The sequence below is a fragment of the Aythya marila genome (assembly GCF_965140915.1).
Source record: "Aythya marila genome assembly, chromosome: 8".
Taxonomy (NCBI): Eukaryota; Metazoa; Chordata; class Aves; order Anseriformes; family Anatidae; genus Aythya; species Aythya marila.
The window spans coordinates 22,554,512-22,578,269 of record NC_139049.1 but is presented as its reverse complement, the minus strand read 5'-3'; the positions used below and the strand labels follow the sequence as shown (position 1 = coordinate 22,578,269).

General features: G+C 49.1%; 1 protein-coding gene across 7 annotated transcripts in view; it reads right to left on the bottom strand.

Moving 5' to 3' along the window:
* Nucleotides 1-1,444: 1,444 nt before the first annotated feature.
* The window catches only part of RNF220 (ring finger protein 220), a 188,367-nt gene continuing 166,053 nt past the window's right edge, over nucleotides 1,445-23,758 (bottom strand). For all 7 annotated transcript variants that reach the window (XM_082766509.1, XM_082766508.1, XM_082766511.1 and 4 more), the window contains 3 exons: nucleotides 12,327-12,435; nucleotides 10,991-11,065; nucleotides 1,445-4,226 (listed from right to left, as the gene is read on the bottom strand). In XM_082766509.1, coding sequence (XP_082622635.1) covers nucleotides 4,155-4,226; nucleotides 10,991-11,065; nucleotides 12,327-12,435 — 256 coding nt within the window. In that variant the 3' untranslated portion in view covers nucleotides 1,445-4,154. The remainder of the gene's footprint in view (nucleotides 4,227-10,990; nucleotides 11,066-12,326; nucleotides 12,436-23,758) is intronic.

Here is a 23,758-nt window from a genome sequence, read left to right as displayed (position 1 = left end):
TGGGGCCCCCTTCCCCTCCTTTCCGCATCCAGGCATGGGGTGGGGGGGTGACGCACACAGCTCCCTTTGGTCACCCTCCCCAGACCCACCGGGGCTCGGGCAGCCCCTGCCCTCCCCGGGTGATGGATGAGCTGACAATAGGGTATTGATAAGGAATTAACCTTGAGCCCTGCTCGCTTCGGTGTCGATAGAGCAGGAGCCAAGTACACAGCTTTGATCGGAAATCTCTGCTCGGCCCCCGCTGCCTCTGCACCCATCGATGTGGGGGGAGCCGTGACGGTGCCCCCAGCCCCAGGGAGGACACGGGGAGCTGTGAAGCCCCCCCCAGGCCTGGTCGCAGCCCCTCACTGCGATGGGGGTGCCCGGGGTCCCTCCTGGCTCCTGCCGAGCCCCAGCCCCATGTTGCAGGGTGGGGGCAGGCACCAAGGCCCCCCAAAGGGCCTGGGCCAGCCCTGCCCCGGCCGCCACTCGGAGCAGTTTGTTTAATTAAGTGTTTTGCCTAATGGGATTGCCTCATTTCCATAACAAACTGGCGGGCTGTCATTAGGTGGGCTCCCTCATTCATTACTGTTAATTAGATATGGATCCCCCAGAAGGCGGCGCGGGGTGATGAACGAGGCCCCTGACACACGCTATTACACATTAGCATTTTCTCAATACACCCGATACATCACGGCCCTCCGCTTCCTAAAGATATTTTAAATAAAATATTAGCAGCCTGCTGGGGAGGGGGCGAGGTGGGTATGGGGGGGGTTCCTGCCCCTCACCCTGCCCTCAAAGCCTCTTTTGGGTGTGGAGAGGGGCCAAACCCCCCCCCGCTGCCCAGGCAGATGGGGAGTGGGGGCTGTCAGCCTGGGGACCCCCGCTGTAACCCCCCTCCTCTGCTCAGCACCCTGTCCCAGGGGAATAAACCATGGGTTGGGGGTTGGAAGCCCCCCTCTGACCCGTTTGTACACCGAAAGCATCGGCGCCAGCCCCGCAATGAGGGTTGGGGGCGACCTCCCCCCCCCCCATTACCCGCTCTCCCTGCTGTCAGGGTAACCCTACACGGCGCCGCTGGTCCCTAATGCAGGACGTATAGATCTGTTGGGGCTGGGCGCCTCCAGCATGTCCCAAATTCCCCCGGCCAAATAATGCACAGCTGCCCAGCCTCCGTTATTGGGGACCCCAAGGGCCGTGCCCTTCGCCCTGCACCCCCGGTCCGGGGTGGGGGACAAGCTGGGGGCCCGGCCATGGTGGGCACCATGGGGGAATGTTGGGTCCCAAAAGGGTTTGGGGTTGGGTCACCCTGGTATCCCCCTGCGTCCATCCCTTGGGTCCTGCACCCCAAAAAGGGTCCGGGCACGCCTTTGGGGTGCAGAGCTGTCACCAGCACCTCCCGGGGTTCTCCAGTCCCACTTGCCTGCGAAGGGAAAGACACGAGAGCACGGCGGGCGCACCCGAGAAGATTTATACTTGTTTAATTAATGTCAAATGTAGTTTACAAACGGGAGTGACAAGTACCTCTTTGTATAATATACACCGACACACAATCATCGACACACCGGAATAGCGCTTTGTGCAACTGGGATTCTTTGGGCAAAGATAGGTAACTCCAATCTTCTTTTTTTTTTTCTTTTTTTTTTTTTTTCTTTTCTTTTTTTTAAATGGTTTAAACTCGTTACAGAAGAGGGGAAGCGGCGGGTGCCTGATACAAAACGAGACGTCTCCCCCCCAATCCTTCCCCCCCCCTCAGGCCCCCCCTTGAAAACAGGGGATGGCTTTACAATAAAAAAAACAAAACAAGAATTAAAAAAAAAAGAAAAAAAGAAAAAAAAAAAAAAAGAACCAAAACAAAGAAACAATGACTAGTTACACATGGTTTTACACACAGGTACACAGAGCACGCGGCTGGTCCACGACATCCACCAGAAACCCTGCCTCCAAAGCAGGGCCAGGTGGGGGCCCTGCCCTCTCCCTCCCCAGCCCTTCAGGCCACCCCAAATTTGTTCCCGCACCGTTTTTCTCCACTTTCTTCCTGGCCCTGGGGGCTCACTGGCAATATCAGCCCTGCACCACAGCCCCTTCCGAGCCCTCAGCACCCTGGGGAGGGCAGGGGTCCCCCCACCACGGCTCAGCTTCCCCCGGTCCCCCAAGGGCCCCCCAGCAGCTGCCACATGGCTGAGCCCCGGGAAGCTGAGTTGGGAAGCGTTTTTTTGCCAAGATGTTTCTAAAATACAGCTCCTTCGGTTGGTTTGGGTTTGGGGGGATGCAGTGGGATCCACCCGGGGTCACTGAGGAGACACTGAGGGAAACGGCTGCTCTATAAAAAAAGCATCAAGCTGATGGCATGGAGTGGCGGTGGCACCTTCGTGCTGTGCCCCAGCCAAGCCCTCTCCATCCTCCAGCCCCCGGCATCCAGCGGTGCCTTGAAATGCCCCTTGCTCTGCCTCATGTTGTGGGGTCACCCTGCGGGATCAGGGGGAGATGAACGTCCCCAGCTCCCCGTCCTCCTGTTTCAGGGAGCCCCAAGGACCCCGCAGTGAGCTGGGGCAGGGCTGCGCTGGGAGCACTCCGCGCTGCGGGCACGCGTTCGCCTTGGGAAGCGGCTTGGCATCTGTTTCTTGGGTCCTGAAAACCAAAAATAAACAACAGAAGAGGCCAGATGGCAGCTTTGGTTAAGGCTGAGGATGTGGGTGATGGGGACAAGCGTGACCACGTGGAAGAAGCCGGGGCTGCGGGGAAGCTCCGGCAGCATCTCTGCTTGCCACCGTCCTCTCGCTCCGTGGGCGAGCCTTGGGGTGCCTGTGGGGGCGAGGAGCCGGGGCTGGCCGGGCTCTGTGCCCCAGCCCCAAACCCTCTCTGCTCTTCTGCAGGAGGCAGACTCACGGGGAGCCCCGTGGCAGCGTGCCCGCGGTCCTGCCTCGTGGCACCCGCAGCGAGCGGAGTCCTCGGCCGGAGGGGAGGAAAGCAAAGCAAAGCTGAGCCGCTGGCCCTGGAGGAGAGAAAGGGGGTTAAACCGGAGCCTCGGGCAGGGATTCATGGCCAGGAGGGTGGGCAGCGTCCCGCCAGGCTGCCCCGCTCTGCTCGCCCCTTCCCCGCCTGGGGAGGGTGAAGGGGGCCGAGCCGCAGCCCCCCGGCCTGCCCTGGCCCCCGGCAAGGAGTTAAAAGCCGTGTCGTTCCGGGGATAATGATTCTATTATAAATAGCCCCATTAGCTACAACTAATGACAAAAATCCACCTCCTCTACTCCCCATAAGTTCTGTAAGTTATGGGCAATGCTACAGCCATTACTAAAAGCTGTTAACTTCATATCTGAATGAGGAAATATACACCACAGAACATTAAACCATTTATATTATATATATGTATATATATACTTTTTTTAAACTAATGACTTTAATGCCAAAACTTTGCTGAACCAAGAAAAATATGGGTTTAATGTTCTCTGCTCATTTTTTTTTTCTTCTTTAAAAAAAATACAACCCAAAAAAAAGAAAGGGAAACTTATTAGTATGTAATGTTTGAGTCTATCCCATTTATACACAACATTGTAAACATATATAATCTATATTACATGTGCTTCATTTCTGCCTGGGTGTGGTTTTTTCTTTAAACCTTTTTTTTTTTTTTATCACTAGAACACCACAAAAAGAAAAAACAAAACAGAACAGAACCAAACCAAAAACCAAACCAAAACAAATGAAAAAAAAAAAACAAACAAAAAAACAACCAAAAACTGAACAAAGAACACAAGTTACAGGTTATTTAACATCTTTCTGTCAAGGGTCCCTTCCCCAGCCTCCTGGGGTCAGAGTGGTCACAACACAGTCCAAAGGAGGGCTCACGAGCCATCCGCGATGCAAAGCCAGCTCCAGGGAACGGGTGGGTGGGGAATACTGGTTTAAAAAAGGGGGCTTCACAACAAAGGGTTTGGTTTCGCCCGCTGCAGATGCTGAAGGAGACCTCCACACGCGGGACCTGGGAGCCGAGGCTCCCCGCTGCTCCTGTGTCCTCAAGTCCATGTCTGGAGTCTCTGTTTTTTTTTTTTTTTGTTTCGTTTCGTTAATTTTTAAAACGTCTTTTTTTTGTTGTTGTTGTTGCCGTCGTTCTTCTCCCCCTTGGTGTGATGAGCTGAGCCGAGTAGCTGGGTCCCGCCCTCCCGCTGGGTCCTTCATAAGTAGATGCGCCGAAGGTCTCCAGGAGACGTGATGGTGTTGCACTGGGGACAGAGCTTCTTGGCACCCTGCAACCAGCAGACGAGACAGAGTGAGAGCAGATAGGCAGCGGGGGACAACACAAAGCACCCTACCCTCGGCCTGGGATGCTGGTGAGAGCAGGGCCACCCCCAGCACGGCGTTCAGGAGATGGAAGCAGTCCCGGTGAGGTCGCATTGCTCATCTCAGGGAGCGCCTCTGCCATCCTGAGAAAGCCCCTTGGATGCTGGCGTGAAGGAAAACCGAGTCTGTTCTGCCCAGGTGAACTGGAAGCGGCAAACTCTGTGGTGATGGGAGGCTGCCACGAGCACTACACGGAGTAAACCAGCGGTGGATGTGCCATCTGTCACCCAGCCTGACAGCAAGAGGGTGGTAACAAGCCTCAGGACCGGGGTCAGCCGAAGCTGGTCACCGTTAGATTGGCAGCCGTGGCAGGCGGGTGAGGGGAAAAATGACAGAAAGACGTCTGTGCCGCGAGGCAGCCTCCCACCTGCAGCACCAGCAGCGCAGGAGATGGGGATGCCCTGGCTTCCAGCACCCACCGCAGCCCCAGCACGGCCTCGTGCTGCTCGGGGCTGAGCACAGCCCCTGCCAGATCAACCTCCTTGGGGTTTGCAGTAGGGTATGACCACAACCCGCAGCCTGGGGACAGCCCGACCCGAAGAGCTGTTGCTGTTGCTTACAAAAAGGATCCTCCAGAAAGGGTCCCCTCGGCTCTGTGACAACGGCTGCACAGTGAGGACATCGGCTTTTTCCCCCCAAAGCTCCATGGACTAAGGGGAATGCAGAGGAAAGAGGCCCAGGTGGGGACAATTTACACAGGTGCGAGTAATTCAGGGCGATGCAGCTCCAAAGAGGTGCCAGTCAGGTTTGCTCTGCAGCCTGGTAGCACCAAAAAGCTCCCCCAGAGCAGCCGAATCAAACATTCCTGGGGATGTTTGGCTGTAGGTGGGTGGGGAGGAGCACTGAGCCCCCTGACATTCATTTTGGCTAAAAGCAAACCTCAGGTGCTGTCGTCTCCCTGCCTTGCATCTTGCACCCCATTCTGGGATCTGGAGGTGGGCTGGAAGAGCTGCAGGCTGACCTGTGGTCCTTCTGCCTGGGGTAACCTCCCTGGCACAGGCGAAGCAGCCCAACATCAGAAAATTAAGGACAGATTCCCTGGTAAGCCACCCTGCCCAGGTCTCAGTCTTCATTAGCAAAGCAGGATCAGATACACGATTCCTTCACACCCTGGGGAAAGGGAAGACGGGTGGATTCACCCCGCCAGCCCCCAGGATCTCAGCCACGCCAGAAGGCAGGACCCAACCACAGGCAGCCCGACCCACTGCAGTAATTCCTCTAAAAACTACTTGACTCGACCACAGCCGTGTAGGACCACAGCGGGTGGTGTTCCCCCTGCACACGGGGAGGGCTCATCTCGAGCTCTGAAGCCCGGGGACCTCGGAGGGAGCAGCGGGCTGGCTGCGTGCGGCACAACGAGGCCCAGGTCCCCAGGTCTCCCTGGTACTTACGCTTGGTATTAAATAGTTCAAGCAAAAATAATGACTTCGGACCCCGGGGGGAAACCTTTTCCTTTTTTTTTTAAATTTTTTTTTATTTTTTAAAATGGAACTGTCATCCTCTGCACACATCAGCGTGTGTGTTAAATTCAGAGCTAAGTCCTGATTTTTCCTTTTCAGGTTGAAATTGCTTAGAACCCTGCTCCTTACATCTGACTTTCAGTGGAGGTGTACAACATTTATTGGCACCAGCATTTAAGCTCCTCTCCCTTGCAGAAAGGCACGTAAGCTTGTACATACACACATGCTGGCACAGGCACAATGAAAAAGCATTTGCTCCCCCACTGCTCACCTGCCAGCTGGGGTTACTAAACTTTTCCCTTGAAATAAAAATGCTGTGCAATAATAAGTCCCACCTGTCGGCCATTTCTTTCTTTCTTTTCTTTCTTTCTTTTTTTTTTTTTTTTCCAGGTCCTTCTGCTCCTTTCATCATCGCTTCATGGAAAAGCCTTGATGTGTTATAGCTGCGTGTGCTAGAGTAAAGGCCACCTCAGCTTTTCCATTATAAACCCCAGTTTTGAGGGGTTTATAAAACTCTGCTGCAAGAAGTTTGCTCCGGGGCTGTTACAAAGCAAGGCAAAGGGGCTGGAACCAGGCTGGAGTTTATTTTTTCTCCTCCTTTCTTAATTAAAATTTGGCAAGTGATTGATCCACAATACAGGCTAATCACTTGGGGTAGTGGTTTGAAAAATACATTAACGAGAGCTGAGATGTTGAGAAGTCATTAGGGCTCGCATGGTGCCAGGAAGGATTGGGAGTATTTTGTCTTAAAAGTTGCCTCTTAAAAAAAAAAAAAAACACAAAAAAACTTGCGTGACGTCTGCTATAAATTGGCTAAAGCAACAAGACTCAAAAGGAAGGGCTTAGGCACTTCCCGCTGTCCTGTGGGCCTAAAAATGGGCAATTTCCCAGCAGAACGTGCTACCAGGCACAGAGAAGAAAGAAGCACGCACACAGAGCAACTTCGCCTACGCGGTGCCACCACCGAGCCTGGCTCAGAGCTGTTCTGTGGGGAGGAGAACCAAGGCAGGGAGATGACAGGAGGGGCCAGCTTCTGCCAGGAGAGGAGCTGAACTCCAGGATCCAGCTCTCAGTCAAGGCCCTTCTCCCCTCCGTGAGTGCTGACTCAGGAAGTCCCCACGTTGCTGGAAGTGCTGAGGAATCACCTACCTAGAAGGATTGCTCTCTGTCTGCATCGTTTCTTACGAAAATACCGCAGCCCGCATGGGACGCACGGTGTTAGAGCCTCGAAAAAGCTAAAAGGCTAAAAAACTAGCCGTGTGATCTGCCACAGGTATAAATGTGTCAGCTGCGGAGGATACGTGTCTATTGATGGATCCCCTGGAAGCACGTTCCATGATGAAGGCTTTTTAAAAGGGATTTTGTCCTGCTCTTGCAGTTGTCATTTTCAAATAAGCCCGAGACAGGCAAGTACAAGCCTGGGGGCAGCACACGCACAGAGGAAGTGCTGGACCTGGCTGCACGGGCAAGAGGGGAAATCAGCAAACCCCTGCTCAAATAAACCTGCCCCTGAATGCCTGCACCCACTAACAACAGCTCCAACCACTGACAAACAGCAGTCTGACTTCACTTTAATTCCATTTACTCCATAAGGGAAGATGCCGGGGTTTGGGAGGTCACAGAATCACAGCTCAGAGGGGCTTCAAGCCTCACCAACCCGTTCCCCTGGCAAGATCACCTCAACGTGAATTACTTTTGACAGACGTGCATCAAACCTGTTCTCCCAAACCTCCAAGGACGGCGGCTCCAACCCTCCCCAGAAAAGCACCGCAGCAGGCTGCCAATCTTTGCTGTCAGAACGTTTTTCCCGAGAGCAGGAAAATAGGAATCTCACCCACGGATAGCTGTAGGGTCCCTCTCGCTTAATGGGAAAGGATAGAGAAGGGGCAGACAAACCTCTCCCAGAGGGGGGTTCATCCCACACACCTGGAAGCAGTCCAACAGCCAGCTGAGAACAGGCACCCACCTCAGGGAAACGAGCCCTCCCTCCTGCCACACCATTTCCTATCCTGCTTTTGAAAAACTTGCATGTTTTTGGGGGTTCCCAAAAGGGATTGTAGCAGTTGCTCAAGCTTTGTGTCCTGGTTCAGCCTGGTGAGCTGCTCAGCGCACGTGGCACACCCTAAGCCTGTGTGTGCCCTGGCCCACAGCCCTCAGGCACACTGGTTCTGCTCATGGAGCAAGTGGAAGGAGAAAACCCCTTAATTTGTCGTGTCCTGATGCTGGATGAAGAGATGTTTCCTCCCTTTCTCTGAGGCCACCCTGACGAGGGCTGTCTGCACTCAGCTATTAGCACTGCTGGCTGACCCAACCAGCACCACGATCTGTTCTCCTAAACCATCTCCAGGGCCCTTTCTGCTGTGCAGGCCTGAGCTGTGCCCTGACCCCAGCCTTTTCTCCACGTTAATCCAGCGGAGCAATAGGAGAGAGAGGGGGAGTGCTGTAACGGTACCTAAGGTAGGAAGGTAGGGAGCCCAGCAGCTATCGGTAGAGTCAGCGGTTAAAAGCGTCTCCTCCTCTCCCTGAGCAACAGAGCAGGACTAATCTGGGACTGGATGCCAAGAGCCAGAAGTCCAAAAATTGTTTTCAGAAAGCCACTTGAAAGATCTAATCCTCATCAGTGCCCTGAGACACCACGGAAGTCAGAGGGTGACAGAGATACTCAGATCACTGCAGTATTATATCCTAGGAAATACTTAAACCCTAAACCTTTTAAAACCCATTTTACCTCCCCTGCTCTGCAGACAGACGTGAGCATCGAATTCCAGCCCATCTCCAACACCCTGTTACAAGGCGCTGTGAGCCTCCAGCCCCAAGATGCTCAGTGCAGCTCTCCTCCTCTCCCCCCCAACCACACTCCTTCCCTAATTCCGTATCAGATCTGGGCTGCGTGTATAAAACAGGCTCACGGGAGGACCGGGACGTTGCAGCAGTGGGGATGGCAGGTCTCCAGAATGTTCAAAAGCGGCCGGAAGCCCGCCACCGCCCGCCCGCCCCCAGTCCTATTAACTCCAACAAATTGTTTATTGCACAGCAGAAGAAAAACGCTGCCCCTCTCCCCCCAGCCAAGCCTCGCAATGTGTGCTGCACGCGCAGGCTCCCTCCGATCCCCCCTCCTGCCCCCGCCGGGGAGCCAGCTTTATACCCAGGGAAAGGTAACGGCAGCGATTATTACACACACTATCCCACAGCTCCTCGCTTGTTAAAAAAAAACAAGAGTCTCTTTTGTGCCCGAAATAAAAGGAGATACCTTAATTAGAACAATGCAGGTTGGTGAGCATTAAACACCGAGCCCAGCTGCTGTATGCCATTAAATTCATAAAAAAGGAGGGGGGAAGGAGGGCAGTCTTAACGAGATTACACACATTGACTTTGATCAAGACACAAAAGCACCAAGGCGTTCCAGGGTTTTTATTGCTGTCTTCGGGCTACATTTTAATGGTTACATTAGAAACATGCGAACCCAGGCTGGGAGATTTTTTTTTTTTTTTTTTTTTGAGACGGGAAAAAGAGTGCAAGCACGCCTTGTGAAAAGGCCTGGTTTAATAAATTGGGGGCTGCAGGGAGAGGCTAGGACTGGGGAACACATGAGTAGCCACTTATTAATTGCTTCCCCTATGCAAGTGCCAAGTCCTAATACGACGCTGTGCTGGACTGCTCCCATCCCGCCCGAGTGGTCGGCAGAAGAGCCCTGTGTGGGTAGCAGGGAGCCAGCTCAATCCCCCCACCTTTCACAGGTACCTAGAGGGGAGGTCGCTCCCCTTTGCAAGGGTAAATGCCAACCTCTCAGCACCTGGAGCGAGGTTTTCCAGTTCTTACTGGCAGCGGTGACCACCCTACACGGAACAAAGGGGCCTGGCTGAAGTTGAACTAAGTTGCTGCTGAGCCTAAGAACAATTGGAAATTGTTGTGACAGATTTAAAACATCACTTAAGGCTGCTGGGAAGAAGAGACAGCAAAGGCTTTAGAAAAAAAAAAAAAAGAAAACGAAAAAGAAATTATTGTTTTGTCCTCTGCTTGTAGCACCGCAGAAGAACAAGATTACTCGTCACTTAGCAAAGGTGGCAGAGCACACATTCACCCAAACACCTCACAGCTACGTAGCCACATATGTGTCTTTTATAACATGCTGCTAAAATGTTTACAAAGGCTTGTATAATCTAAGGAGTGATGGGGTGTAGCTGAAGACCTATAAAATACAGCCCAAGGGATGGCCAAGTTATTGAGTTGCTATTAGTACTCAAGCCCACAGGCACTTCACCATCCTGGTAACTTTTCTTGGACAAGACTTTTAATAGGCAGGATTTAAAGGAGCATGATCGGCTTAATCGTAATTCCAAGCACACAACGTGTTCCATAAAGCAGATTTTGTAATGCCTTACAGGAACAGTTTTTAGGAGTGGCATTCCCTTACATTTTTTGCAACCCAACACTGTATCATCTTGCTAACAAGAGAACTGGAAAGCACCACTGACTGTTTTCCACTCCCCAACCTGAGTGAAACGAGAGCCTGAAAATCAGCTGCGCAAGGGAAATGAAAGGCTGATTATAAAGCCCATGGTTTTAACAAAGGAAAGGAAAACACTTTATTTAATAACACCTTAAATTTCAACCTGATGTCCTTCAGCACATATATAAATTACTACTGCATTGGGTCACCTATTCAGCATTCAAGGTAATCCCCAATCTTCCAAACAGTATGGGATATGCTTGGAAACTGCACAGTGCTGTTTCAAATAACCTGAGAAACACAGATTTGTATTTGTAAAAGCTCCTGTCTGTGCTGTGTTTCCTGAAGATGATCCCCTTTGCTTCAGGTGAGTATTAGGCTTCCCAGAAGCCATCCATGCCATGAAATCTCTGTGAATTTGGCCTCTGGTCCCACAGCCTTACCTCTGCATGGATGCCTCACAGGGCCTTACTGTAAGGCAAGGTTGTACCCAGCACAGAGCTCTTACACCTCCCCACAGCAGCAGAGGAGCAAGCAATGAGCAGGACTGTACTTTGGTAAGGCTGACTCAAACTAAACTCACTGAAGTCAAAGCTGGGATGGGGTGTTAAGTGGCAAAGACCGGGAAGTTTGCATGCACAGCACTCAAATTGTTTAGAATAAAGCAAAAGGCATCTTTCCCCATGGTGATTTAAAATAAAGTATCCCAGAAGAGAGGGAGAAGTGTATAAGTCAATTAGAAAGTAGCCAAGAGCCTCACCAGAGTCCGCAGCCAGCATTCTTCACAGTGCACATGCCAGCACTGAATGGAAGTCAGGGGCATTGTGTAAGAGTCCTGAAGGAAAAGAAGCAAACAGGTTACTTCCAAAGCAGGAATCTACTGATTCTTTGTTCCCAACCCCACCACAACACCCTCCTTTGTGGGTATGCCATCAGACTACAGGCAACTTAACAGCATAACAAGAGAGCATACATCTTATCTTGGCCTACCATGAGGTGTGAGACAAAAGAAAAACAAAGCAGAATTAAGAGGGTCTTGCATTAACGAACTTCTGCTGACTTTGCACGTAAGAACAGAGCAGAGACAGCAATGTTTGTGTAGCAGACGCAGAAGTCTCCTGCAGTCCATTTTACCAGCTTCCAAGAACTCCTGTCGGAAGCCCATAATCCACTCAAGTGGTGACCTGGCTCAGCACAGTTATCACAAGAGCATCTGAAGTTGTTGTGGCCACCTGCCATTATTCCCATCAGAAAGGTCACCAGATCATATTAAAAAAAAAACAACAAACAGCGACAGGGTAAGATTAACCCTTATCACAACTCCCTACTCTGCAGCAACAGCTTAACTATATCCCAAGAAGGCTGATGTTATTTCAGCAGACACGCACTCTCAAGTGTTTTCCATGATTGCTACTAAACCTCTGGAAATGAGCAGCAAACTGTTGTGCCTTCCATGGGATGAGATATGGGAACTGCTATCCCCATGCCTACAAGTCGTGAGTGGGAGAGACAGCCCCATGCATCAAGCTGAAGTTGCAGAGGGAGCCCTCTGCCAAGCAGAATTTTCTCCTGCTCTCAGCAGAATAAAAATCTAGCAGGAGATGCAAAGCTTTGCACGCTCAGACCATCAGAGGGAGCTGCTGCCTTTCTTTAGGGAGGCCACAGATTCACCACAGAGCAAGCAGGACACGGACAACTTTTAAATACACAGGCAACGTTCCTGGTCTCAAATCATACAGTGGGCTTCATATGGATTCTACTCCTTTATGCATACAAATTTGAACGTGCAGGAAGAGAACACCAATATCTGGGAGTTTGCTAGAGTTAGCTTGAAAGTCTTACTAGGTTGAGGTTTTTGTGGCCTCTGATACAGATGGATGGCTACAAAACTGAAGAGCCATCTAATACATATGGAAATGGCAATTGCTAATACCTGGCACCTATATTCAAAAGGAAAGAGAGACTGTTCTTGGTGTATAGGGAAGAAGGTGAGTTCTCCCACCCCCCAAAAAAAAGAAAAAGGAAAAAGCTTTCTCCTCCTCAGCAGAGATACCAAAACATTTCTGATTCATTACCACAACTGGAGTGCTACTCACCATGCAAATGAGACATTTATAGCGGTCCCCACGGGAGAGCTGCCTTTCTAACTCACGGACACGAGCCTTTAACGCTTCGAATGTTGTCACTGCGGAGTCTTCTGTAATTCTGCAAAAGATGATGGAGCGTGAGCATCACTGCACACACGAGATTGCTGAGAGTTTGGGGAAAAAGGATCTCACAGCGGGTATTGCACAGGAGATTGCAACATTTAAACTCGCATTGAAAACGAGCTGCTGAAAAGCCCAGTGTGAATTCTTTGAGGTTTGCTACTATACAGCTGCAAACACGTCACGACAGAACACAACGGGGCTGGGGCTGCCAACATCACAGAAAGCAAGTTTCTGCAGGACGCGGACACTTAAATAATGGATTTTTTGGTTTGTTTGTTTATTTTTATTTTCTGCCTCCTTTCCTGTCTCCTGTAAGAGATTCTTTGGGGCCAAATGCTTTGGACAAGGCTTCGTGTGCTGCCCCAAGCTGGTGAGCTAATTCTGTGTGGGCAATAGGAGCTGCTCTTCCCCTTAGAGAACAGATGCCTCTGCTGACCATCAACCTTGAGAAACACAAAATCAGCTCATTACAGAGGATCAACACAGTGCTTTCGCATCAAACAACCTCCTAGCTCATTGGTTTCTAATACTGAAAAGAAGGAGAAGCCAAAAGCAAAAGACGCTGTACCAACAGGCAGCTATAAACGCAGCTTTACAACCTCTGCTTTCCCATTTTCTAGGGTCAGTTTTGATGGGCAGCATTATCTCTTTTGTCATAGAGGCACCGTGCTGAGGGCAGGCAAGTGTATTTTCATGGTTCTGCAAGGCTGGTGAAAAAAAGCGAGTTGCCAACCTAAAAGCAAGGGCAGACAGGAGCGCTTAGCAAATGAGATGCGGGGAACGTTAGGGACAAGGATGTGTCACTCCAGCATGCTGCAAAATCTGATTCCTACACAGTGCAGATACAGGGACGGGCCCTGAAGCATTCCCCAGGAAAGGTTTTAAGAGCATTGCATTGACATTAAGGCTGTCACCCTAGTGGAAAAACAAAAACACAAAAGAAAACAGCAATTTGCATTTACGTAAGTGAATTTCAGGCCAGTCCAAGCTGACACTGGAAGAACCTGAAGAATACCTCGCCACCAGAAATTGCGTCAATCACAACATAAACCCCAGTAGCACCCATCTGTTGCACCTTTTTAGAGGATAATTCATCAATAGGTAACTAAACCTGGCTTTAGGGGAATTATTACAAACAATGAAGCGAGCTGCAACCTCAGCACTCGCACTGCATGCACTCACCCGCTCCTTTGTTCGGTAAGTCGCTTGTCCCCAGCACTCAGGGAGGGACCTGGGGTGTCTCCCACACAGCCTGAACAGACCAAATTCCTGGTCTTGTGAGTAAAGCAAGCGGCCACGTACCACACTGGGAATGGAGCTAGTCAAAAAGATCTTGAATGGTTGTTCTAATTATGACACTTGAGAAGAAAGTGGAGTTGCAGGGGTGCCTGTGGTTAAGTAGCAGCGCCGTAAAGCTCCTCCAGCTTCACTCCTACCTTTGTGCAGATCACACGCTGCACGAGCTAACTGGGAATTCAGAGCAGAGACCTTAATCAGATGGAGATTCCTTGCAAATGAGTTACTAGGAAATAGTAAAAAATTTAAAACGGCAAAAAAAAAAGGCCAAGAAATACAGGTCCCATGATAGCCTCGTGGGTGGGCACAGGGACGCTGCACTCAAATCTTGGTATCAATAAATACTCCTTGGAGCAAAACAAAAGAGCTTCTGTAGGAAACAGAGCTCCCTGCTGTGAAACATCCACTTGCTCCTACTTGTTGGTATAAATTATCATCAGATCCCAGTTTGGGTTCTGACCCTCCAGGGAGAGTTGTCAGTATTTTCAAAGAAAGTGCAGAAAGCTGTTAGTTTTGTCTGAGGGAGAAACAGAATTATTTATTTATAGCTTGAAGATTATTGCGGGATGAGAAAATCATTTCCCTTCCAGTCTGGCCTGTCAACAAGCTGATGCTGGATGAAGGCTGCCGTTGAATTTGACTTTCTGGAATCTATTTCTCCTTTCTGCATGCATGAGGGTACCCAAACTTTAAAGGCAGCGAGTGCGGCTCTTGCCTGAAGCAGGTGGCAAGCGGGAACCTCAACCCCTAATAAATTCTCCCATTACTGTCTGTGGAAGGATGCTTCCTCCTTTGAAGGGTTGCTTGAGCAGATTCAGGCAAAGGCCAATTCATCCCCCGTCCTAGCCCAGGAACAGTCAAAGCCTGAAAAGGAAAAATTTGCCACTGCACCAGCTAGAGGAGATACAAAATGGCTTGTTTATGGAAGCCTAAATGGCTGACCCCCATCAGCCAATTTCGGAAAGCCTCTGAGATAATCGCACCTGTCCAGTAATAAACGAATGAATCAGAAAAGGAGGCTGAATAGAGGGATAAGCAATAACGCTCAGAGGCTGCCTGATACAATGGCCAATCAATAGGAGGGCTGTAGATCAGGGTGCTAGTTAGCTGGAAAATTACCGCACCGCTGCGTGCGTCACGCTGTAGGGATCCTGGACAATCAATGTGGGAGGTATTGATTTAGTTATTATCACTTCATACGCTCCAGACATTGTTAAATATACATTTATTAACAAGACTGGGGTGCATTGGTAAGAGAGGGAACATTAGCCACAGCAGTATCTCCCGGAGCTGATCAAAGCTCAGCTGTGACCGTCTTTAAACCCCATGTTCTCCGTGCCAAGCGTGCTCTCAGGACAAACCCTGATGCACGGCGTGGTGCTCGAGAGCCAGCTTCTATCTCAACAAGAGAGGTTTTTGGCCACCAGCGAGCATTTTGCACTTGAGCTTTCAGGAAAGCCTCCCGGAGCAGCAGCGAGCAGGGACACGGGGGCCAAGGGTCAACCCAAAGTGAGCGATAATTGCATGGTTGCTTCCGAAAAGCCGGAGGAAATGAGGTCAAGGGAAATAGGGAGAACATTAGTAAATAAAGGAAACTGGAACTACCTCCAGGGATGGAATAAAGACGAGAGTCACTTCCCATGTGTCTGGCTCCCGTGGTGGCCAGCACACTTGGGACACATGCCATTCCCTTTAGTGACATTTTACCGTCAACCTGCTGCTTGTATCCTAAAGATAAGTATCGCTCAGGAGCGACTCTTCCTGCAGCAGCAATCTTGGGAACTCCCTCAGGCTTCCCTCTTGCGTGCACACCTTATTTGAGCTCTCCAGGAGGCAGCGGGGAGCAGCCTGTGGGGTATTTTTACGGGGTGAGTAAGGCCAGGGTGGAGCAAGGGTCAGAAAGCCAAGCACAAGTCACCCTGCCAAGGAAGGCAGAGGGGATTAAGACGTAGGAGGAATTCGGCTCCACAGCCCTGCTCCCTGCTTTGCCTTGACCTCGTGCTAGATGCAGGACTAGTTTAGCAATTTTGCGCCTCGCTGCTCTGATTTGACGTGTTTGGATAACGTCATTTGTCAGCCTTGGGAGAGACCTGCTGAGCACAACCGCTGCAAAGAGCTCTGCCTCCAGCCCCGGGCTGCTGCTTCTCCGGCCACACAGGTGTGAGCAGCCTCGCCGATACCTCCTCGCACATGAGCAAAAACCTGAAGGAAGGGCTCCTTGCAGAAGAAGCTGGGTCCTGCAGCTCTCTCTGGACTTTGTGTTTAACTCTTCAGCAACTCGGCAGTCATGGTTGTGGATGCTGGGCACCAGGGAGCAAGTCTATGGGACTGGGAAGAAAGCACTCGATAGTTTCCAGTTTGTGTGCCCAATACGTTTTTCTACTGTTCATAGCATTTTTTCCCCTCCTGTCAGCACCAAAAATAAGAACAAACTTTCCTCCTTTGAGCACATCCTTGCTTTGTTCGTGTAAGGGGCCAGAAGAAAGGCAGAAAAATACCATCTGAGAGAACAAGGACCTAGCTGTAGGTTTGAGCCATTACTCAGTGATCACGTCCCGGGAAATCTCCCATGGGAAGTGGTTGCCTCCTCTTTGCAAAAAACTTTAACCCAAACACTGGTTATTTGTCAAACATTAGCATGCATGTGATCTTTGTTTCTCCAAATTAAATCGAGCAATTCCTACCCGCTGTCCCAGTGGGCAATCACAAGCAATTCCGTTAATTAAATTATCTCTGATTCTGCAGCTCTGGAATCTCTCAATTGACTAAGTCTGTGCTTTATCATCAACAAAATACCGGACCAAAAAGGAAACAAAAAGATGCTGATGTCAAAGTGATTGGCTTCAGTTAACCCTTCCCAGTTGGATATTAAGTGCTGCTCAAGAAGCTGCTGCACCGGAATGAGCCCACGAGCAAGAGCTCCGTACCAGACACCGGCAGCAGCTGCTCACTTCTGTTTCCTTTCCATCACACAGGAAAAAAAAGTAACACATCACTGCATCCAGCATCCTATGTGAGAGCCACAGAAAGATGCAAACAACTGCTGAAGAGGTAGAAAACCACCCCAAAGATCAGTATGCCCCTGTGAATACCCTATCCTCCCCTTACCCAGATCCCACTTGACGTACCCTGCTGTTGACGAGTCTCCGTAAAACATTCCCCTTTGGTTTATTTCTACTGGATATAAATTTTCCTTTCTTCATAAACGGCCACACTGTACACAGCATTCCATAAATTTTTACAATTCCACTGTTTGTATGTACCTTGTAAAAAATGCTTAGCACTGATTAAACGCACCACTAATAAAATTTCATGGGCTACTTTTGACACTTGATATTCTGACCTTCTTCTCCTCATGCATTTATTTTTGTTTTCATAAGCCTGTAAACACAGAGTGGCAGAAGGAAGAACGTACAGTCCCCCGACAAATCCGAGCGTGACATCTTTATTTTTAAACAAAGACTTTATCTCCCCTTGTGCAAGGTGGAGGACCTGATCCCAGCAGAACACACCTGCCATTTCCCCGCACCGGGGGCAGAGGTCAGGTCACCAGCAGCTTACATATCATAAATATTAGAAACAGGCTGGTCGATGCTCTGAAGGCAGAGTCGAGCTGAAGGAAGATTCCAGGAGCAAAGAAATTGCTCCTGGCCACATCCAGCCACAGCCACGGATGACAATTACCATAACCACGGCTGCACTGCAGAAGAGGAAGCTTACTGTGCACAGCTTGCCTCGGGGGGCACTCACCTTTAAGACCTGATAAAAATGATCCAAAAGAGACCCCAACATCACTGTGCAACCACTTCACTGCAACAATTCTTCAATATATTTGAGTGAGAGCAACCTTTTCCGCCCAGTGACCAGGTTTCATCAGACTGCAACACGGTGGGCAGAGCTGCTGTGATGCTGGTGACAAGGGCGCCGAGTCATTTAACACTGAGGGTCGGCAGAGCATGATGGTGCTGTCTTGGCACCACCTCGCCATACGTAATCTTCAACAAAACTTCCTCGTTACCTGCGTATCAAACACCACCTGCAAGGAGCCCTAAGTCTGCAGGGAGAAGAACATTTGTTGTTTTCAACCTGGTGAAAGAATCCATTTTAACAGAAAGTCACAGGTGGCTTTTAAGGGAAACAGACACAGCCCAGAAATTTTAAGTATTGTAAGTCTGAAAGAACCCGAGCGTCAGTCGCTGGTGGCAGACTGAGTGCTAACTGCCCCAGAAGGTGCAGCCTACAGCACTGGCACGATGTGCCGCGATTTTATTTCGCTAGATGAGCTGGCTACAGCAGAAGGGGCCGCATCCCTAGCAGCAGAAAACTGCCCAGCAAAGCTGTAATCAGTAGAGCCAGGTCAAATCACACCAACTGAAGTTTAGACCCTCCGTCTATGAGGATGCCAGCACTAAAAGCAAATCATCTGGCAAGCCATCAACACTTTAGGAGCTGGCTTCCCCTTTATTTAGCTAAAAATCTCATTTATTGGGTTTATTTGTTTTTAGACTAACCTCCTTTAAAAAGGCTGACTTATAATCCTGTAAAACATTGTCACATGTATTGAGGAAATTGGCAAGGATGCTAATTTATTGTCCTCTAGGAAAAAAAAAGCCCTCTTTCCTTGATTAATGTATGTTTTTGTATTGTAAGATATTAAAGAATGTTGCTTCACCTGTAATTATAGAGAATAGTTTATTTTGGCAAAGTGCCCTGGCTTCTGGTTGCCAAGTTATGAATAATGCAATGTTCCCCATTCTAATTTCCGTGTTCTAAGTTGTGCATTTGGAGCGGGGTGCATGCAAGGGCACACACACACACAGCCGCCGCGGCTCCCTCCGTCATGAGCGCCTCTATTTTATACTTGCTTGCACAACTTGTTAATACCATCATCTGCTTGCCAAATCCAGAGTTTGCTTCTGACTAATTTCATCTCGATGCAAACCAAAACTGTTGTCTTTTTTTTTTTTTCTTCCCCACAGAAGAATTATTTCTCTTACACTTGCATGCACCGTCGCAATACCACTGAGGGGAGCTTACCGCTGCAAGGAGGCGTTTTAAGCCGCATTTAGCTGGGACTTGGGTAAAGATTCCCCAAAGAATTTAATGACAGAAGAATTCATTATGCTTTCATCTCTCCTCCGCCTCTACAACACAGAGCCCAACAATGTCTTTACAGGAGCAGGAAGTAAATTCAGGCACTGGCTCTTTCTCTCTCTCTCTTTTTTTTGGCCCACATTTCGCTGGGACACATGTGCCCAGCCCCAATCAAAACAGAGACAGATGGCACCGCTGATCATTCAGAATGGAAGGAGCCTCGGAGTCAGCATGTTTAGATGCATTTGTAGGGCTACACAGTATCTGCTGGCCACTGGGACTGATTTAAAAAGACGGCTAGTGAAAGTCTGAGCTCGCGCCAAAATTTTAACTGTGCCATTTGAGCAATTATGGTTCGACATGAAAGCTGGGAGAAAGAATGCATGGGTCATTCTGATTTCGATTTAGAGACCATGTCCCCTGTTCCAAAGAGGAAATAAATGCAATCCCATTGCTTTACTGGCGATAAAGGAAAAAGCCAGGCTACCAAAGTGTATTTTGCTGCAGCAAGGCTTTATTGAGGCAGCGCTGGCTGAATTAGAAAATAATCCTCAAAACAGAATGCCTAAATATAAATAAATGCATATCTAATGCATTAACGTGTCCATTCACCTTCCAAATACAACCCTCAACCTGGTGATCCCAGGTGTACTCCAAACAGAAAGCACGATGCACCTCCAGAGATCCTTTCTGAACATAAATCAGGGCCATTTTTCTGGCAATGGAGATTAAAAAAAAATGCAGCCCCTCTCCCCAGTGAAACACATGGGTTGGAGGTTCCAGCCTACCAAGACTTGTCTTGATCCACAAGCAAACAAGTTTGGATTGTGACCAAGCTCCTTGTAGAGCCAGGCAAGACTGTTTCTCTCCTGGAAGACTTACATCTGTGGCAGCCCAACATCTCCCTGCGGCCTGGAGGTAGTCTGGGATCATCGGTAGCTTTGGCTGGACAAACAGGGCATTAAATTTACAAAATATCCCTGAGGTGAAAGAGGAATAGCAGATTCCTAACTGAAAAAGTCTTCAGAAATTGGACATGTGGCAGAGTCTTGCGGCCAGCCCCTGTGCACAATGAAATGCTTTCTACTCCCATGGCCTGCCTCCAAACGGCCGAAATAAACAGGAAATATCTCTGCTACTACAGCAGCACTTGGATTCCTCTGCAGCCTTTTAAGGGCTTTACCGTCGAGGTGATCTGCTTTCCAGAAGCTCCATTCATGAGCACTGATTGGAGGTGCACAAGGGCAGCGCGATAACACATCCTCCAGACAACTTCCTACAACTTGTGCTGCCCGGCCTAGAACTTTTACACCGCGGCTGTTTCCTTTCACGGGGAAAGAAAGGCTCAGAATTAGCATCATTTAAGGTAATCGTGCCTTCAAAAAGAAACATGAGGCCATTAAAAGAGGCCAATGCACTTTAGTATCACATAACCAACTGTGGTCCCATAGCTGGAAAAGGAAACAAGCAATGGAGAGGAAGGACAGGTCATGAGCTGGCCATCCAAGGGAAGGGCTGGAACGCTTATGCAACCGAGTGGGAAACAGCAGCTTTGGGGGGATAGAAACCGTCCAAAACAAGGAAGAAAGGAGGAGAAGTGACTGGATAAATAGGATGAACTGGCCACGGTGGTGGGGAGTGAGTAAAGACGAGCACTGACAGTGAAGCGAGGGCAAAAATCAACAAGGTTATCAAACAACGTTAATTACATCACTTGGTATTACACTGTGGGGAGTGAGACTGTTGGGTTGTGTTACAGAGGCAGAGGAGATATGAAAGCATAATGAATTCTGCTGTCATTACATTCTTTGGGAAATCTCCACCAAGCGGAATACAGCTTAAGACTCCTTCCTACAACAGTAAGCTCCCCTCAGTTGTATCACAACTGTGCATATGAGCGTAAGAGAAAATTACACGCTCTACAGTTGTCCCAGACATGGTTTAGCTGAGAAGTAACACAAACTCATTTTTTTCACTCTTTCATATTTATATTTACCAACTATAATCTAAGAAATGCATAAACTACTGAGAGCTGTAATCCAACGCCCTGTTGTCACACAGCAGCTGGCACAGCACAAACACTTACTGAGTTCTGTGATAATAGCCAGCAAGTGCCAAAGAAAGCAGCAGCCCTATTAATGCCAGTACGCAGACAGCCTGCACGGCCAGGGCTGCCCTCCAACAGATGCACAGGAGCAACAGCAAACTGGCACTGGAAGGGGCACAAGATGACCCCCTTTCTGCTTTTCAAAGGAACATTCCCATCCAAACAGGGAACACAGCCGACATTAAAAATAATTGTTACTTTTCTCTTGAGAGCCTCTGGGCACCATACAAATATTTCCTAAAAAAAAAAAATTAAAAAAAATAATCCATCCCTGCCTGTTAATTCTTACAGCGTAGGTAAGGGATGTGAATAAACAGTCACATCCTCAAAATATTTTCAGAAGGAACACAGTGGGATCCAAAATGCTCCATCAGAGACATTGTTAAACACGACAGGCTAATTTTAGGGACAAGTCCTCTCTCTGACAAGCTGCTCACACATCTAAGGGCAGAATTCATCTGTTAGAAGGCAGCTGCTTTGTGTTTTATAAGCTAAAGTTTCTCTTACCTATGGAATAACTCCAATATTTCACAGGGAATCATCATCCATCTAACTGAAGTACCCTCTAACGGACCATCAGCCTCATATCCCCTTTGAAATAGCACAGCTGAGCACTTGCTGGGCCACGATTTATTTTTTACCTTCCGAGACATCTTGCTAACTCTATAGCTCAATAGTGACAGTCGAATTTCACACTGCGATAGCCCCCCATCGATTTTTCACTCCCAGGAAGCAACTCCACAAATTAAAGTTAACAGCATTTCTGAAACTAAGAAAAAAAGGCAAAAAAAAAAAGGCAAAAAAAAGAAGAGCAGGGGAGGGCAAAGAGACACGAAGGGCAAGATGCCTAAACCATGCCTCCAAGATCGGAAGAAAATTCCTTCCTGGGTTTGAACTTGTTGCAGGACAGGGATGCTACTGCCACCACTGCCGGCAGCCACCCTGGGTTAGCAGACACTTCAGCTCTGAAACATTACAGGCAAACTACAGAAAGTTGTCAAATACATGTCTATAAAGAACTCCACCAAGGCATGAGAATTAGACCAAAAACTCTGGACACAGCTGTGCTGAACAGAGATGCCATCTTCACCCCAGGTCTCAGCTCTTACCATTAGCCTGCCTTGCTGGGCTTTGTTAACCACTAGCCTGTGGCGAGCTGTGACAGAATTTCAGTTGGCACAGTGGGAATAAGGTTTGAGGCCATCACTGGCATACCCAGTTTCTATGGAACAGTTAAAAGAGGGAGCAGAATCAAGAAACCCAGCCCAGCTCTCTACCGCCAGAGCCTGAACACCCAACCTGGAGGATGATGTAATGTGAATGTCTCACTTCGTAAAAAAACCTCAACATCTGCCCACACGCTCTTCCAACTGTGACCACCAGTACGTATTACATTCTACTGAATTAGTGAAAGGAAGAACTTAAACCTACAAAATACACAGTAAATCTGGACACGAGCCCTGAGACACAAGCAGCACCCACAGCCCAGCCGTGCCTCCTCGACCTGGCTTCAACAACCCCACGCTTCAGTTCAGCTTCCTGGACCTTGTCTCAGGTTTGCACAGGCTGGTCTCAGAGCAGACCCTCCAGCTGCAGATCCTCACCAGCAGCATCATGTTCGCCCTTGGAGCACAAAGGGCTAGGTCATTTAATGACTCCAAGTAATTTTAAAATTTTATCCTTGCTCTACGATTTTCTTGTCTACCGCCAAAGCCTATTAATGGTGTGACATTACAGCGAAGGGCTGGGAATGCTTATCCTCTGGTGTGAATGCACAACGGCTTCTGTTTCCCCGTGACATAGTGGCTTAAGCATGGCTCCTTCCCTTTGAGGCCTGAGCTAATCCTCTGGCTTCACGCTGGAGCAGAGGCTCCAGTCTCAACCCATCTCCCCAGGAGCAGAGACCCTGAGACCCAAACCTCACCTACTCCTCTCACACGTTTCACTCTTTGCACAAGGAATCCACCCTGAACTAATTTTAAGTGATGCTTCCTCACATGATCCCTCACCAGCTCTCCTCCGGAGCCAACGCTTTCCAAATAGCTGCTTTGGAAAGAGGTGTGGGAGGGAGGGTGGGGGGAGAGAAGATGAGAAAAATAGAACACACACAATTGCTTTTTGTCTCCCAGACCCTCTTTTTAACCCAACAAGCATCTCATCCAATGAAGCATGATGAGCATGAAGTGTTATATAAAGAAGATAATTATAAAGGGATTTAATGCTTGGCAGGCTTGCATCGCGAGCTTTATGGCAGAGGTAGCGTACTCACTTAAACAGCCGTGCGTCCGGGTTTGCTATTATGCGGGCAGTGCTGCTGGGGCCAAGCGGAATCAGAAACAAGATTTGTTTTACAGAAAAAAATAAAATAAAATAAAGAGTGCAGCCCCTTTCCCACCGAGGATGGCAGCTCCAGTCCCACCTCCTTCCAGTTCTGTCCCATCCCTGATTAATGATGTTGTCTGCCTGATTTATGACCCACCCCAACAGATTAGAGTTTCCCTCTTCAACCTCCTCCCCTCCCGCTAACTCCCCCCCCCCTCAGAAGGCACAGCCACACTTCACTGGAAATATTAGAGAATTATTAAATAAACATTCATACGTCATGTCTCTTCCCATACTGAGCTCATCGTAGTCAACGCTCAGCGGCCGGGCCCTGTTTGCTTTGGGGCTGACACCAAACAGCTGGAGTGATTCATGGAGAGGCTGGCTACAATGCTCTGTGTCATATATCATGCTCGCAGCGCTCCCTGCCCCGGCGGAGATAAACTGATCAACCACAACGGGCTGGAATGAATTTATGACAACACAAAATTGAGGAAAA